Genomic DNA, 17,308 nt, shown 5'->3' on the forward strand with positions numbered 1-17,308 from the left:
GTAGGGTGATCTGGTTGGGGGCCTCCTTTGCTCGTTTGTAGCTCCGTGGAGGTGGAACATTTGATCTTGCCATCAGTTTGCGTTTGCGAACTTCATCCATATCATGATCTCTTGATTCTTCTGATGTTGTGATTTTAGAAGTATCATCCTTTGAATTGATCATGACATTATTTCCTTTGTCAGCTGCAACCTTTCCTCCAATGCTTTCAACAAGACCTTTGGATGGAAAGTTGCTCATCATGGGTGACTTCATCATGCAGTCTTTGACTATTTCTTCCAGTTTGTGATTGAGCCTCTTGATCTGATGAGATGCTCTATCACATTCCGAGTTGGAGATTCTGAGCTTTTCTTCCAGTCGACTGTTCTCCATGATTAGCTGATCAAGACAAGTTTCATCCGGAAAGTAGATGATTGTCTGATTCCTAGCTCGTTCATCATTGATCTCCTTTTCCATTTTCTGATTCTGCCTGAAGAGATCTTCGAACATTTTCCTCAACTGACAGTGATCAGTCATGAGCTGATTAAACTCGTCAGTTTCATCGGATGAGCTTTCTCCAGATTCTGAGTGGTCTCCTGAAAATATCAGGAAGTTATCAGTATAAAGAGTTTTTGAATGAGAGATTACATCTGAGCCATTCATTCCATTGTCGTAGCTGTTGTCAGCCACGCTTTCTGATTCATTGGCCATCAGGGCTCGGCTCTCATCGTCTGAGCTGGAATTGTCGAAGTCGGATGATTCTGAGGTGTCTTTGGAAGAATCAGCATCGTCAACAACCATCGCTTTCTTCTTCGAAAAGCTGCGATCTTTCTTGGCTTTCAGCTCTCTGTGCTCAGCTTGAGTCAGATCAGGGCATTCATTTCGAAAGTGCCCTTTCTTTCTACATCCAAAGCATTCCATGTCTTTGATGTCGTAAGCGGCTGACTTCCTTTCTCCGCTTCGATCTGTGGAATGTCTGGAGTTGATTTCTCTTTCCTTTCCTTTGTAGTGCTGCTTGTGGAACCTTCTGTACTTTCGGAACTTGGACTCCATCTTGTTGAATCTTTCAGTCAACAAAGCATATTGGCTGAAGAAGTCCTCAAGGTTGAGTTCCGCTGGTTCCTTGATTTGCTTATTGCCTTCTTTTGCTGGAGCTTTCAGTGCTGCTCCTCTTGAGGTTGATTGTTCGCTATTTTATTAACACACCGCAAGTGTACGGGTGCAATTGTGTATAGCGGTAAACAAGGTCGAATCCACAGAGACTGATTTAACCAATTCCTATCATAAATTATAATCCTCTATCTGGATAACCGGAATTTTGAGTTTTGGTTTTGAAAACAAAATAAATAAATAACAGAAAAGAAAATAAATCAAGCTATGAAAATACGGAGAAACAGATAAGAGAAGATTTCCCAAGGCAAAGGTTTCAACAGATTCTCCTAACTAACATGTTCAATTCAATTAATAAGACGATTCCTAAGGCAATCTCTAAGCTAGTCCATACCCACTCCCGTGGCATACAAACCGTTGATTACATGCAAGGCTACCGTCCCCGGATCGCACTTCTAACATGCAACTCCTAAAAGCTCATAGGATTAACGCCCTCACAAATATCAATTCCCTTTAGAATTAAAATAAATGTGTTCTATGTTCTTAGTTCAAGTAATAATTATCATCTCCCGATCTCAAATTAAAACCTATGATTATGCTAAATTGGTGGCCAATCAATAAAGCAAACAATTATAACAAGAACATAGAAAGGAATAACAATCTCAATTAATTGAATCAAACAGTCAGAAATTCAAATCATGTCTACTCCCTAAACCCTAGGAAAAATGGATTCTAGCCACACATAGACATATGACTAAAAATCAATATCTCAATAAAACTGTAAAACATTCAACAATAAAACCGTAGTCAAATTGAGAATCTTCAGTTCTTGCTCCAATGGTGTTCTCCGTCTTCTCAAAGCTCTCCAAAAGATGTAAAATATGATAAAAGATGATAAAAGGTGCAGAGAATAAGTTCTTGGGGAGTATTTATATGCCCTAGGTCTTGTAGCTCTAAAAAATACCCAAAATCACAAAAAAAAACGAATTTTGGGCTGAAAAACGGCGTCTCAAGCGGCCGGGTCGCGCGCCCGCGCGCGCTGTCCAGCAGGTCTGTCTTCGTCGCGCGGCTGGGTCGCGCGGCCGCGCGCCTGGACCGCGCGACCTCGCGCGGCCTTGCGCAGTGATTTTTTTTGGCTCGTTCTCCCTCGTCCAAACTCCGATTTACAAACTATTTGCGCTCACGAACTCCTATCGAGACGAACTACAACTTCTATTTCAGCTAAATCTTCCAAATTCTGCTTCTTTATTTCTGAAAAATACGTTCAAACACAAGCAAGTGACAAGTTCTTGACCGAAAACCAATATAAGCTCAAATAAATCAACAAACACACAAAATCCTCATAACTAAACATCAAAAATGACACACCATGAGGTAAAAATGCATGTTTATCAATGGACCATCTTCGTCTGATCCTCCAGCCTTCTTGATTCCAAGATTTCTCTGAAGGTCGAACTCATTTGCCATGAGATCAGAGAAAAGCTTGTTTGTCGGGAGCTGACTGAATCCAGGCTTATGCTGATGAGCGACTGAGTAGATCTGCCATTCTCCTCGTGGCAGTGCTCGAAGAATCTTCAGGTTGATTTCTCGTTGAGTGTATTTGTCTTTAGAAATGGATTGAACTTCATTCAGGATTTGATTGAATCTGAGTTCCATTTCTTCGACAGATTCATTCTTGAGCATGAGGAAGGAGTCGAACTTCTGGCAAACTATGGATAGCTTATTCTCCTTGATTTCCTCGGAACCTACGCACATTCTTTCAAGAATGTCCCACATTTCTTTTGCAGTTCCGCACTTGATGATCTTCATGACATGCTTGTCGGGAACGGTGCCGGAGATGATGCTTTTGGCGAGGTTGTCAAGCTCATCTTGCATCCTTTCTTCGGTGGAGAAGTCTGCCTTTTGCTTGGGCTGGACCTCATCGTAAGGATCCTGTCGTGGATCACCAGGAACCCTTTTGACGGTTTCGGTGATGGTGATTGGTCCGTTGGTGATGACTTCCCACATTCGGCAATGTTGGGCAGTGAGGAAGCTTTCAAGCCGAAAGATAATCTGCTGTGGTTAGTCTCCATCAAAAAGAGAGAACATATAACAACAGATAGAACAAACAACAAGCACAAATTGAAAGAGAAAACTTTTTCGAGACCTTTGAGAAAAATGATCTAGTTCAATTAGAACCTAATCAGATATAGAGTGTTCTTACGAACAACCTGCTCTGATACCAATTGTTAGGTCCGAAGGGTCTCGAATAGGTGTATGGAGGGGGGATAACCTATGGGCTATTTTTCTTCTCCTCAAAGTGAGGGATCTCCAGATAGAGATCAAAACGAAACTTTACACGCAAACAGTGATGCCTGTTAACTGAAAACAGTTTTGACCAAACAGGGTTGACGACTGATACTGAAAGCTCTTCAGTAAGGAGTTATCAGTTAAGTTACTGGAACTTAACTGATGCACGTAAGGGCTTCAGTCGAGTTTGCTAAAACAGAGATGATAACACTCTTCTTGACTATCAGAAGATAGATCAGTCAGACAGATATCATACGCAGTGGAAATTAAACTTAGTTTCGCAATAGCCTTGGTTGAGCACGTTGTTAGTCTTAGGTTTCTCTTTGCAGTTATTCAGTATTCAGTTTATCAATTGAAACAACACAAGTAGGAAAGTAAAACTGAAAACTATAAACAATACAGAGACTTTTACGTGGTTCGGAAAATCCCTTTCCTATATCCACGGTCGGTTGATCAGACCAACAATCCACTCCGCAAGTGCTTAACAGGTGCACTGCAAACCAAACCGTGTGTTTGCCGGGTGCACACAACCGTACCACTGAAGAAACCACTTCTTCAGTACCCACACTTCACTCGTGTCGGATTTCTCTTGCTTAGCACAACCCGCGCTAAGACTCTCAGAGTCAGAGTACCATCCTGTACTTCGAATCACTCAAACACTCTAATATTTCTTCCTGAAAGGAGGTTTGAACGGGTGCCAACTATACTGCAAAGAACAAGTTCTTTGGAGCAAGTTTGACCTTGACTTCTAGGTAAACAGAGGTTTGCCTAAGGTCTAAGATAATGTATGTAATCAGCAGCGACTGATTTTGGCTTTGGAATTCTCTTCTTTGATTCAAGCTTTGGGGAGGTTAAGCTTTAGGCTGAGTAGCGATTTTGGCAGAGCTTCAGCTTATGTCGTTGAATCGGTGAATATTTAAGTGATCCTCGAGCGCTATTTGTAGGAGAACTCTTGAATAGATCCGTTGGCGTTGAACATCCTCAAGATTTCTTCTGTTGGAGAGCAATTCGAATTTGGGCTGAGGCTTCAATCTTCGAGGTTCCTTGTTTGGTGGAAACGGCTCTCTTGAGGGACAGGAGATGTGACGTCTCTGATAAAGTAGCCACCAAATAGGAATGACCTCTGCAGAGATAAGGAGATCCTGAGATCTCTGCATTTAATGTGGCTGTACTTTTGTGAGTACGTGGTTTCCTTTGAACGTTGGAAGATCAGTCCGAGGAAGAATGTTTAACTGATACTTGGCTTTAGTATTAGTCCGCTGAGTCCACGTGGCACGCATTAAGTAATCAGTTCCGAACTGATTCTTCAACTGATACTTCAGTTGGTATCTTCAGTCTTCAGTCCTTCGTCCTTCAGTCTTCAGTCTTCAGAACCGCAAGCTAAACTAGAAACGAACTCTAACACTTGAGTTCAAAACAGTTCTAGTCTATTACAATTAAGACCTATGAATTTTGGTATCATCAAAACAAGGATTATGATATTCCACAAGGTTCCCAACAATCGTCTTTTCCTTCATGGCACGTGCTCAGTGCACTCTCGATGTCGTTGTCTCCGATAACTGTCCTTGCTCCAACGGCCTTGCAGCTTTTGCTTTCTTCATAAAGTAGTTGGGGAACTCTTGCCTGCGCTAGCGTCTTCGGGCACTTATGTAGAAATAAGCCTACGCTGACTCCTTGGCAGCGTTAGTGTCTGCGCAGGCTTCTTGGCAGCGCTGGTGTCTGCACTGACTCCTTGGCAGCGTTGGTGTCTACGCAAGCTCCTTGGCAGTGCTGGGTCTGCTCTGCGCTGGCTCCTTGCCAAAGCTGGGGTCTGTTCTGCGCTGGCTCCTTGGCAGAGCTGGGGTATGCTTTGCGCTGGCTCCTTGGCAGAGCTGGGGTCTGCTCTGCGCTGGCTCCTTGGCAGAGCTGGGGTCTGCTCTGCGCTGGTTCCTTGGCAGAGCTGGGGTCTGCTCTGCGCTGGCTCCTTGGCAGCGCTGGCGTCTGCGCTGGCTTCTCGGCAGCGCTGGTGTCTTCATTCCTTATCTTGTGCTATTAATCCTGACTCAACTAGAAACACCTCTAAGTTGACTTGCAATAGAATAAGGACATCCTAGCGATGGTAAGTTGACCCAGTGTCATCTCTCAAGGAAAGTCTTTAAGGGCTTTTAGTGGTATCGTAAGAAAAAGCAATAAAAGAAAGCAGTAAAGGTTTTGATTTAAAAACGTAAATTGAACTTAAACTTAACCTAGGCAATAATTTAAACAACTCGAATTAAACCTAACTTAAGAAATTAAAGACTTGTAAATTTAGAGACTTCTAATCTAGGCGTGAAACTAAAGTGCATAATTTAAATTGCATAATTGAAAAGAAAGCATAAACGAAAAATGTAAACATGATTAAACGAAAGTAAATTGAATTTAAATACTAAATACCGTAACTGTCTTGAACGTATAATCGTGTCACTCGATCACAATCCAAGAACTAAACTAAAAACGAAATTAAAATCTAACTTAGAATACTAAAAACCTTGAACTAAGAAAGCAATGAAATTCCTAAGCTTTTGATGCCAACAAATCGCAAGGTGGCGTCTAAAACTAGGGCAAAAGATTGATTATTACAATGAAAAGTATGGCCCTATTTATAGACTTCAAATTTTTAAGGATCACCACGGAAGTTGCCATGCAAAGAAGAATTCTAAAGGCAATAGAATCGTGCAAAATAAGGCAACTTCCAGCTGGATGCACGCTTCTGGAAAACACTCCTACTCTCGCCAACTTCGCAGCTCTCGCTAGAGGAATGGATGATTTCCCTGACCTCGCCAGAGAAATGGTTTGACAGAGGAACGGTGAATTCTCTGCTATCGCCAGAGTAACGGCGATTTCTCTGGCTTCTCTGACTATTGAGCGTTGGACTTTACTTCTCTGATGCTGACGCTTCTCGGCAGAGGAATAGGTGATTCCTCTGCTCTGGCTTCTCGATTCCTCTGACTAGCGACTTCTCTGACTGGTGATTCCTCTGGCGATTCGATTCCTCTGATTTCTCTACTCCTCTGGCGATTGGTTCCACTGCTCTGGCTGGTGATTTCGCTGCTCTGGAGATTGGTTTCTCTGACGCGGGTCTTCGACTGACTTCTCTGGTCTGGCTACAGAGTTATGCTAAAAACACCCTCTTTAGCCCCGAAATCTCCAAAATTATATTCTTCCATCTAAAAACCTAATCCTCCTGCGAAGCATCAAACAAGCCATAAAACGCACCAATTTCCAGAAGATTCTCTTAAAATAAAGCTTATATAAACCCCAAAATTTAGCACAATTAAGCATAAATCAAATCCCCTAGTTTGTGCAGTAATCATTATAATAACAAAAATCAATGTTAGTAAAATATGAAGTGTAAATCAGGTTCTGCGCTGATGAGGACCATACTTGGGGCCAACTTTCCACTTTATACACATCTTTCAATATTTTCTTAAAACCCATGTCATCTCATCCACACCACACTTATCGTGGATAGACGGAGTGTTTAGCTTTGTCATGCCTTGGTCTCGATGTCTGTTTCAGCTATGAACTTATGACCGTATTTGAGATAATTCGCAGATATTATCATTGTTAGTTTTGTCACAAATCATATATTGAGCTTTTAGGCCTCTATTTCATAATTAATTTTTGTGGAGTTGAGCCCAACAAAGGGATGCACAAAATCATCCATATTAGCACGAATGGTACAAATATGCTATAATGACACGATTTTTAATAAATTGATTGAGTGTTATGAGTAAAATAAAATGATTAATTTAGTTGAGTGATGGATCAAGTAATGACAGTATTTTTAAATAAATGTTATATTGATGGTTATAATTAGTGGGGTATACTTATTAAAAATAAAAATATGAAATGAGTATATTTTGTGAACAAACCAAAATGACAAAATAAGTAAATTTTGGAGGACGGATAATGTTTACAATTTGTAATGTTCGATTTTTGTTAAGATGAATAATCAAATATAATAACAGCTTATATTTATAAATTTAAACGCATTCATGAAATTGATGGGATTTGGAGCGAGTACATGCTTATTTGAAATTTTCTCAATTTTTTAAAATTTTGTGATTTATAATATTTAATGTTAAATTTTATTTTGTAATTGTCAAGTTTTCATTTAGACAAATAAACCAATTAAAGTAACAACTTATTATTATAGATATAAACATATATATATATATATATATATATATATTTGAGTAATTAGCTGATATTATTTTTATTTGGACCAGGGATGAAAACAAAAATTACTTTTAAATTGGGTTTAATTTTTTTTTTTATATAATTAACTTGGTGGAACAACATTAGTCAAGAACATATTAACCCTTTGTTCTTGAAATCTCCATGAAGAAACACTAGAATGTCCAAGAAGCTCGAGATTGACATCCTTTCAAGAAAATCCTCTGTTTCTTTTTAAACTCACAATTTCTACAACAAGGTCTACATCAAAAAATGTCTGCACAATTACTCATATATAAGGAAGTATACACAATCTATAATAATACTAAAGTAATCTTTAATTTTCACTTTAAATTTGTTTAACGAGCCTCTAGCAGCGAAATGGTCATTATGTTACCGGAACTTGGAGTGTTGGAGCTATGCAAAGTTTCATTTCTCCTTACATCTCTTGCTGTGAAGAAACCAGGATGTTTGGCTTGAGGCAGGACTCCATCATTGTTAAGCATCAGCACCACTGAAGACATGTTTGGCCTCTCTTCTCTCTCTTCTTGAACACACAAAAGGCCCACATGGATTGATCTTGCTACTTGTGATAAGTGGCTTGAATATTCCACACAAGAATCCACTAATTCCAGTGACTTTTCTTCTTTGTAAAGCATCCATGCCTGTGGTATAATTACCTCATATTATAAGGACTAAGAAAGACTACATTTTTAACAAGAATGTAAAATTATTACTTACATGTCCAAGAAGGTTGTGGCGGTGATCCTCCAGAGTAAATCCTCTGTTTCTCTTGCCACTTATGATTTCGAGCACCAAAACACCAAAACTAAACACATCTGATTTCACTGAGAACATGCCGTCTACAGCATACTCTGGGGACATGTATCCACTACAGGAAAATATTCGCTATGGTTTCAGAGAGAAAGCAGTGAAATTGCATATTCATCTATCGCATTGTAAGTATCATATACGTACTATGTTCCTACTACTCGGCTTGTGTTGGCTCCTATCTCATTGCCTCCAAATGTTCTTGCAAGGCCGAAGTCTGATATCTTAGGAAACATGTCTGAATCTAGCAATATATTGCTGGCTTTGAGGTCTCTGTGGATAACTCTGAGTCGGGAATCTTGATGGAGGTACATAAGGCCCCGAGCAATACCATTGATAATGTTAAAGCGCCTTGGCCAGTCCAGTGTTGTTCTCTTGACTTGGTCTGCCAGATAAGTGAGGAAATATATATGGAATTTTTTTATTTGTTTTACGAAATTGATAAAGGTTTGCTGCAATTCATGTCGATAAAGTATGTAAGAGTTATATGTCAGTGATACCTGTCATAGTTCTTTCCTAGATAAAAGTAAAAAAAACTCACCTCTAGTTCATTTGGTTCTAACAGCTTTCGTTGAATCTGTGTTTACTATGTTTAGGCTAGAAAAAAATTTAATAAATTAAGTTGGATGGTAAATGTTGAAAAACCTTACCGAATAGTATTAAGTCGAGGCTTCCATTGGTCATGTATTCATAAACCAGCATCCGTTCTTCTCCCTGAATGCAACATCCGAGGAGCTTCACTAGATTTCGATGCTGAAGTTTTGCAATACAGATTACTTCATTCTTGAACTCATGTGCTCCTTGAAGTGAAGTTGTTGATAGTCGTTTCACAGCAATTTCCTGTCCTTCTAGCACTCCCTATAGTACATAAATGTAGTTATCTAAATTTTTGTTTCTCATCTGTCATCTCTTGAAAGAAGTGAAATATTTTCACTGAACTCAACATGTATGCATACATTCTTTCTCACTGGATCATTCTTCCTAGCTTTAAGTTTCTGAACCTTTTTATAAATATCTTACGACAAACATACATTGTGATATGACTGTACCTTAAAAACTGGTCCGAATCCACCCTCTCCAAGTTTATTGTTGAGTGAAAATCCATCGGTAGCTTTCATCATTGTGGACAATTCAAACATTGGTAGCTCTAGCTCCTCGTGAGTTTCATCAGAATTCCTCAGTTTGTCTGGAAAATAAGAATTAAAGAGGTTAATTATTGATAACATGAAGAAAACCATCACATAACTCATAAACTGTCTCACCCGTTTCTTGCTGCTGATGCTTCAGCTTCTTTGTTTTTTGGTAAAACAGCAACAGGGTCAGGCCTAGCAGCACAATCCCCATCACAACTGACAGCGTCACTATAAGAATTTCTCGTTTCCTACTCCCCGAGCCTGTGAAGAAAGAATACATAATTTTCATGCCATCAACAGAAACTTGTCATCTAAAAAACTAAACAAGGATTATGGTTGAATATACCTAATTCAGATTTAGCCATTCGAATGTGGATGTCTTGTCCTGGAGAAATCTGTCCTCTCATATTGACAAGGTCACCAAACCACAGTAGACATCCACTTTCACCGTTGCTTATATTCAGACTTGCATACGCCGTACAAGAGCAATTTATGGCGCACGCTATCTTGCATTCTTCAAGACTCATGCTCGTGTTGTACCAGGAATGCTCTGAGTCTGGTAATTTGATTCCAGAGTACTTAAGAAAAACATCGCCTTCTTGGCAGCTCAACGGGGTTCTTCGAATGCATCCATTGGAAAAATCACCACCATCCCAGCCTTGAGGATCAGTTGGCTTAAATTTATTCAAACAGGAACAGTCGGGCGAAGTTGCAGTACTACAAACGCCATGTGCACCACACACTTTATAAATATCACAGTTATCTATAGGAAAAGTAAGATAAAGCATCCAGTTTTGGGTTTGATAAGACCAACGCCACCTCTGTCCAGCACCATTCTCGCTCAGCGTCAACCTCGTATATACAGAGTCGTTGACGAGCTGGTAGTAATAGTAAACCTCATTCTTGTTGATCACCACTCCAAACCAGAAAAGCGTGTTTTTCATTAAGTTGTGACTGCCGCTGAAGCGGACACCATTCCACGGCCCTGATTTATACCGGAAGGAGGCACCTGCTTTCATCACGTTCTGTGGATAACCAGTAGGATCACAGCCATACGTAAAGCCTCCAGTAGCCGGATCATCGTTGTTCTTGGCTGATGAGATGTAGACTTCATGGCCACTCACAAAGTTCTTACCAAGCTTCATCCCAGGTAACAAAGTGTCAGTTGGGTAGTCGAAGCTCTGCCAGATGAAATTGTTGCCATCGTTAGCATCTGTGACAATGAGGTTTCCGGAGTCGAGTAAACGTGCGACCGGAGTGTGCACGCCGCTGCTTGATACATTAGCAGCCCAAATAGTAGCATTGGTAGCGTTGAGAAGAAGCAGACGGCCACCTGGTTCAATGACTCTGAGTGTACCTGATCGATCCGTGAGTGGATGGTCTCTATTGGCGATCCAGACCACAGTCTTGTCTTTAATGTTGTTGTACCATATGCCGACGTAGCGATTCTTGGAGCTCCCTGGGCTGAAAAACCCCAACGCAAAGGCTCCGTTGGATGAGATGAGAGTGTCATCACGGGAATCGCTCACTGTTTGGGAAGTATCAATGGTGTCTGTTGTGTGCGCGGAGAAAAAGGAGGTTGTGAATAGAAACAGACAGAGAGAGAATCTACCGCTGCATATCATATTCATTGCTTCTGGTTGGCTCATAAGTAATTAAGAAGGAGGAGGACAGTAAATATTGTTATCGTAAGTAAAATCTTTCTCCGAGCTCCTGCTCTGAGTTCGATGACGTAAGCTCCATAGCGTTTAGTTTTTTCGCTTTCTACGATCATTGGCTGCTAGAAAACTTTAACAATTTGGGCTACATAATTTTCCACATAATGAGATGACCTTGACTTTTCCTTAGTAATTGTCACAATGACCGAACTCACAAGTCACGCATAAGTTAACCTTCTTAGTACCAAGAAAAATTAGCCAATTTCGCATTATCTTAATCATAATTAAAAATCATAATCGTAATTATAATCATAAATCATAATCATATGAAAAAGTTACTTTCGAAATCACTTTCACCGTTTTATGCATTAAAAAAAATCATTTGGCCCGGCCGCCCCGGGCTTGGTGACCACTGATCAATGTAGGTTACAGTTAATGATAATAATAACAAGCTTTTTTGTGCTTATCTTTTACTCCCTCAAGTCCATACATATGATGATATGAACTTGTTGAACTTGTTTTACTTTTTTGGAGATGCCTTATTTATGTAGGTTTATTTTTATAAAAAATAATATGGAGTACTATATTTTATTTATTTTTTAATTATATTTTTATTTAATTTTTTAATTTATTCCAACTTTAATTCACCATTATATGAAATTGACTACTTTTCTATAGTAAATTTAAAAATTAGTCTATCAAATAAAAACTTTTAAAACTGGTCAATTTTTGTGTAAAAATATATATTCACCCTTACCATTAAAATTTTAAAAATTAGCCAACCTCTCTCCTTCTCCGCTATTTTCTTCAAAGCGGCACTGCTAGGATGATTTGCTTAGAAAGAAAGAGACCGCCATTCAAGTCAAAATCCAAATGCTTTCCTCTAGAACTGAAAGAGTGAGTCATTTGAAAGAGTGAGTCATTTCGCTTAATCAAAGAAGAAACATGTTGTTTCCATAGCATAGTGCTTTAAAAAAAAGCAGCTTCTGTTGTTTTTCATGACTAATGGTGGTGGTGTATCCCAGGTTGACCGACGAATGCTGGCATTCGAGTCCCAGCGTGAGGCCGACATTCTCTCAGATTATAGTGCAATTAGATAAAGGCACTACGTAGCTAGTCGAGATCAGATTTCCAGCGTCATCGCTAAAAAAAATAAAATAATCAGATTTTTTGGAGGCGCAAGGCGGCGAAGTGATGGCCGCTATCACACCATTCATAGTGTGATTAGATAAAATTGTGATTACATGTTCTAAAGAAGGATGGTGGAAAGTAGGGATGGCAGTGGATCTTGGATCCGGTCCAGATCCGTGGATCCAGATCCGTTTTTACGGATCTGGATCTCAATTTTTTGGACCTGACAGATCTGGATCTGGATCTGGATCTCAGTTTTGAAAACGAATCTGGATCTGGATCTTGAAATTTTAGATCCGGATCCGGCCCAGATCCGACCCGTGGATCCGTTTTATTTTATATATATTTTTTATATTTTATATTTAGTTTACTAATAATATTAACTAAATTAAAAATAATAAATAAATTATATTCAAAAGAATAAAAACTAAAAGTAATTAGATAAAAGTATTTTGTGTTATATTTTTTATGATGAAAATTAGATGTTGTTGATTTTGTGAAATTTTTTTAATTTAATTTAAAAATAGTAGATCCATGGATCTGGACCCGTGGACCCGCGGATCTGGCGGATCTGAATCTGGATCCAAAATTTTCAGATCCACTGATCTGGATCTGGTATATGAAAACGGATCTGGATCTGGATCTGGTATTGGCCAGACCCGGTCCAGATCCGGCCCGTTGCCATCCCTAGTGGAAAGACACTTTCAAACACCCATGGTATGCTCGAGCGATTAGATTTATGAATTCACAACTTAATGTTTTTGAATTCACAATCAAATCTATGAATTCACAATATAATATTTTTGAAATCACAATCAGATTTATGAATTCACAATTTAATGTTGTTGAATTTACAACCAGATCTATGAATTCACAACTAAAAGTAAAATTCATCACTAGCTCAATGAATTCACAACTGAATTGTTAATGTTGGTCGTGAATTCGAGTTTAAAAAGCTCAAATTTACAACTAGTTGTTTTGGTTTCGAGTTTTTAAAACTAAAATCCACAGCCAGTTTGATAAATTCACAACTAAATTTTTAGTGTTATTTGTGAATTCGAGTTTTAAAGTTCAAATTCACAGCTAGAACTGATGCTAGTCATGAATTTGAGTTTTAATACTTGAATTCACAACTAATACTATTTCTAGTTGTGAATTCAAACATTAAAACTTGAATTCGCAACCAACGTGAATTATTTTTAAGTTGTTTATGTGAAGGTTAAAATTATCAGTGTGGCCAATAGTTAATTTTTTCTATTTTAGTGGATAATTTTTATTTTTACTATTCTATAGTGGCTATTTTTAAAATCCACTCTAATAAATATGGACATATTAAAAATTTTATTTATATATCTTTATTTCCAATATTATTTTTTTGATACTTATGTAAATTCCAATCAACATATATATATTGGATGGAGGGAATATTTTTTTTTAAGCTAAAACTTTGATGCGACGCACAACATTCAAGCATTGACTTTCAAACCTCCATAATATAAAATAACAAATTTATGCCTATTTTATAAAACAAAAATGCACAACACTTCATATAAAAATGTATAACATTATATACGAAAATATATGCATTTTTGACCTATCTGATACTTCTCACCTACCTCATCCACCCCCTTCCCCCCTCCCACACACAAACAACCTCCATATGAAAATGCTTATTTATTATTTTCTTCTACATAACTTTGCACATAAAAATGCATATATATAAACACAAAAATGCATAATATTGCACATAAAAATTCTGATCGGGTCGGGGGATGGGGGTGGTTGGGAAAAAATACTTGATTGATTACAAAATATAATGCATTTTTGTATACAAAAAATATTAAAAATAAATAAATAAATAAAATTGACATGGGGGTGGTGGTGGGTGGTGGCTCAGTGGCAAAAAATCTGATCGGTTGAAAAATGTAATGCATTTCTTGTACAATTTAATGCATTTTTGTGTGAAAACTTATTGGTGATTGTCGTCTACCACCAAATAATTCATGCAATCTTACCAAGAATTAAATGAGTATAATAATAAGCAGGTCGAACCACAGAGAACAGGTAGTTGCAATCAATTTCCTAAAGATTAAATTGGTGTAGCCACCACGCCTTAATTTTGAGAGAAAATATTAATAAACTAAGAAAGCAATTAAATCAAATAAACAATTACTAGAAATCTATCAAAGAAAGGTAACTCGGCTCGAATAAATCCATACTAATTTAATAACTTCATTCATCGATGCAAAGATAATTATGAACCAACCAGTTATAGAATACCGTGAACGCAACGGACGTACCCCAATTCTTACTTACTTTGTCGATAGACAGCTGGAGACGCTAGACCTGCCTATTCCCCTTATTAAAACACAACCTAGCTGGAGACGCCAGACCTAGATTTAATGTTTCAATAGCATTAAGAAGAAAGAACCCAATTTAGACAAATTACCCAAGAACACAAGTAATAATTCGTCTACCAATTTATTCCTACTACGAACATGGTACCTTTATCACTAATCAGCCCTATTCCAACAATTACAGATTGGAGGAACCAATTGACTTTAATCAAATTAAACCTAAGTTGGCCAGAGTTAAATAAAATCATAATTGTCTTTAAACACAATGAATAAATCGGAATCAATTATATGAACAATTAGGACTCATAGATATTAAATCAGTATTTCATTATTCTCATTGAATTAAGAATTTAGCCACTCATAATTAAACTAACAACAATCAAATAAATAAAGATGAACATAGAACAAGAAAATAAATTGCAATTGAAATAAAAATAAATCGCCACAATGAAAACCAAAGAAATTGTCTGCCACAAAGTAATAGGTCCAGCCACCAATCCCAAAAGCAAGAAGAATAAATGTGCTTAGCCTAATTCTTAGTCTAGGAAAAGTAAAAACAAAAACGTGTTCATGGGCAACTAACTAAATCCTATTTATAATACTCCTAAGTTGGCAGCTAGAAAAACAAAACTTAAGGGATTAAATTCCTAGTGGCCGTCCTTAGTCCACTAAATGGGCTGATCGCCCTCCACAAAATAAGCCCAAAAATCTATATATTATTATCTATATAAAAGCTCAGCCTGAGCCATTAGGATCCATTTTGGCGGGAAAATGGTCCACCTCTTTAACCAATGTATTTTTGTTTTTGAAGAAGTCTGCTGTGTAATTGTGCTAATATTCAGAGATATTTTTTATAACCTATAATCGCCTTGATAATCACGATTTGAGCATTAAAAAGCATATGATTTGTAGTAAACTTGGGCCCCAAACATGGAGCCAAAATTCAAATTTCAAAATTGTGTCTGGAATTTGCCTATAAATAGAACCAGAATCTCTTCATTTCCTCAGTTCAGTTTCGAAAAGGTTTGTAAAAAGTTTTTTGCAGATATTTTGTTCTTCTCTTTCAAAAATTTGTTTATTTCATAAAATGGTTTTCGTTTTAATCTCTTTATTTCCTATGTTCATTTTCAAAAGGTTTTCAAAAAAATTTAGCTGGTAGTTTGTTCTTCTCTTTCAAAGCATCTTTTTTTTATGAAAGAAGAGGGTTTTCGATTTTAAAATGCAAGATTCTGAAGTATATTTGATAGATGTTTATAATCTTTTGTGTTTGATTTTATTATATACATCACATAACATTGTCACTGTATAACATTGTTTACAGAATATGTGATCACAGTTTGTATATCATTGAAAAATGAAATAGAGATCAGCTTGAAAAAAAAAAAAAACTAAAATAGAGATTACATTTTGTTTTATCACGTACTATTCCAAATATTTCTGAAACAAGTAATTTTAACATTGAAAAGATAATTCTGAAAGAATTATCTGTTCACATGTTCGTGTACCTTTTCTCCTGTTGTATTTGTTGGAAAGCTGAAACCTGCGTTACAAATATTTCTATTATAGCTATAAATACAAAAAATGTTGTTTGTATACCTTTACTCCTGTTGTCTTTATTGGAAACCTGAAACCTGCGTTACAAATATTTGTATTATAGCTATAAATACAAAAAATGTTGTTTGTATACTTCTACTCATGTTGTCTTTGTTGGAAAGCTGAAAAACTTGTGTTATAAATATTTCTATTATAGCTATAAGTACAAAAAATATTGTTTTTATCCTGTACCTTTACTCATGTTCTCTTTGTTGGAAAGCCGATGACTGTTTCAAATATTTGTATTTTAGCTATAAGTAGAACAGATGCTCTGTGTAAATTCTAAATATTACAAAAGGTTGCAAATACTAAGTGAATATTTTTTTGCACGACTGCAGATATTTGAAGACATAATGGCACCTATTTATACGAAGATTGTGGATTTGCATCCGTCTGTCACAAATTCAATGATAAAAGTGAGATGTATTCGTTGCTATGGCACTAAGTATGGAGTGGACCAATCATCTATTGAATGTATTGTCCATGATAGTGAGGTATTATATCAAGTAGCTGATGTATGATCTGTTATATTAAAAATGCATATGGTCCAGTGGAGGAGTATTATTTTTCTTCTTAAGATGTGCTGCAGACAAAAAGTAATAAACTTTTTAAAATTGCTCATAGATGTAGTTCATCAAGAAGTGATACTTTATGTCAAACATTTTGTGCTAATGTTACCTAACACTTACTGTTTAGCTTCAAAATATTTACACAAGTTAAAAAGATGCATTTAAGAGATTAAATACATTATGTGTAACATATACAATATTTTTCAGGCAAATGTTTGTTTAGATTAACAAAAGTCCGAATTGGCAGTAAAATTTTAAAATCTTCCAAATTGCAATAATGTACCTTCTTTATGATATTACAGTTATAGTGTTTTTAGTTACATAGTTATATAGATTTTAAGCAAGTATGTGAAAAAAATGATATATTTGGTTAAAGTTATATTTACTGCATATGTTATATGCTTCAGCTTTTATGTGTGTCCTAAGTTGTGCATGAATTATTATAGGGCACAAGGATTCATTT

The 17,308-nt window shown here is 37.0% G+C and overlaps 1 protein-coding gene across 1 annotated transcript; it reads right to left on the reverse strand.

The window, feature by feature from the left end:
• Nucleotides 1-7,757: 7,757 nt before the first annotated feature.
• Nucleotides 7,758-11,314, reverse strand: LOC131007626 (G-type lectin S-receptor-like serine/threonine-protein kinase At4g27290). Its single transcript, XM_057934534.1, has 7 exons — nt 9,884-11,314; nt 9,667-9,798; nt 9,454-9,590; nt 9,055-9,262; nt 8,552-8,789; nt 8,315-8,465; nt 7,758-8,238 (listed from the first exon to the last, which is right to left on the reverse strand). The coding sequence occupies exons 1-7, from the start codon at nt 11,184-11,186 to the stop codon at nt 7,933-7,935; spliced, it is 2,475 nt and encodes an 824-aa protein (XP_057790517.1). The 5' UTR covers nt 11,187-11,314; the 3' UTR covers nt 7,758-7,932.
• Between the last annotated feature and the right edge of the window lie 5,994 nt (nt 11,315-17,308).

Source organism: Salvia miltiorrhiza, chromosome 2 (genome assembly GCF_028751815.1).
Source record: "Salvia miltiorrhiza cultivar Shanhuang (shh) chromosome 2, IMPLAD_Smil_shh, whole genome shotgun sequence".
Taxonomy (NCBI): Eukaryota; Viridiplantae; Streptophyta; class Magnoliopsida; order Lamiales; family Lamiaceae; genus Salvia; species Salvia miltiorrhiza.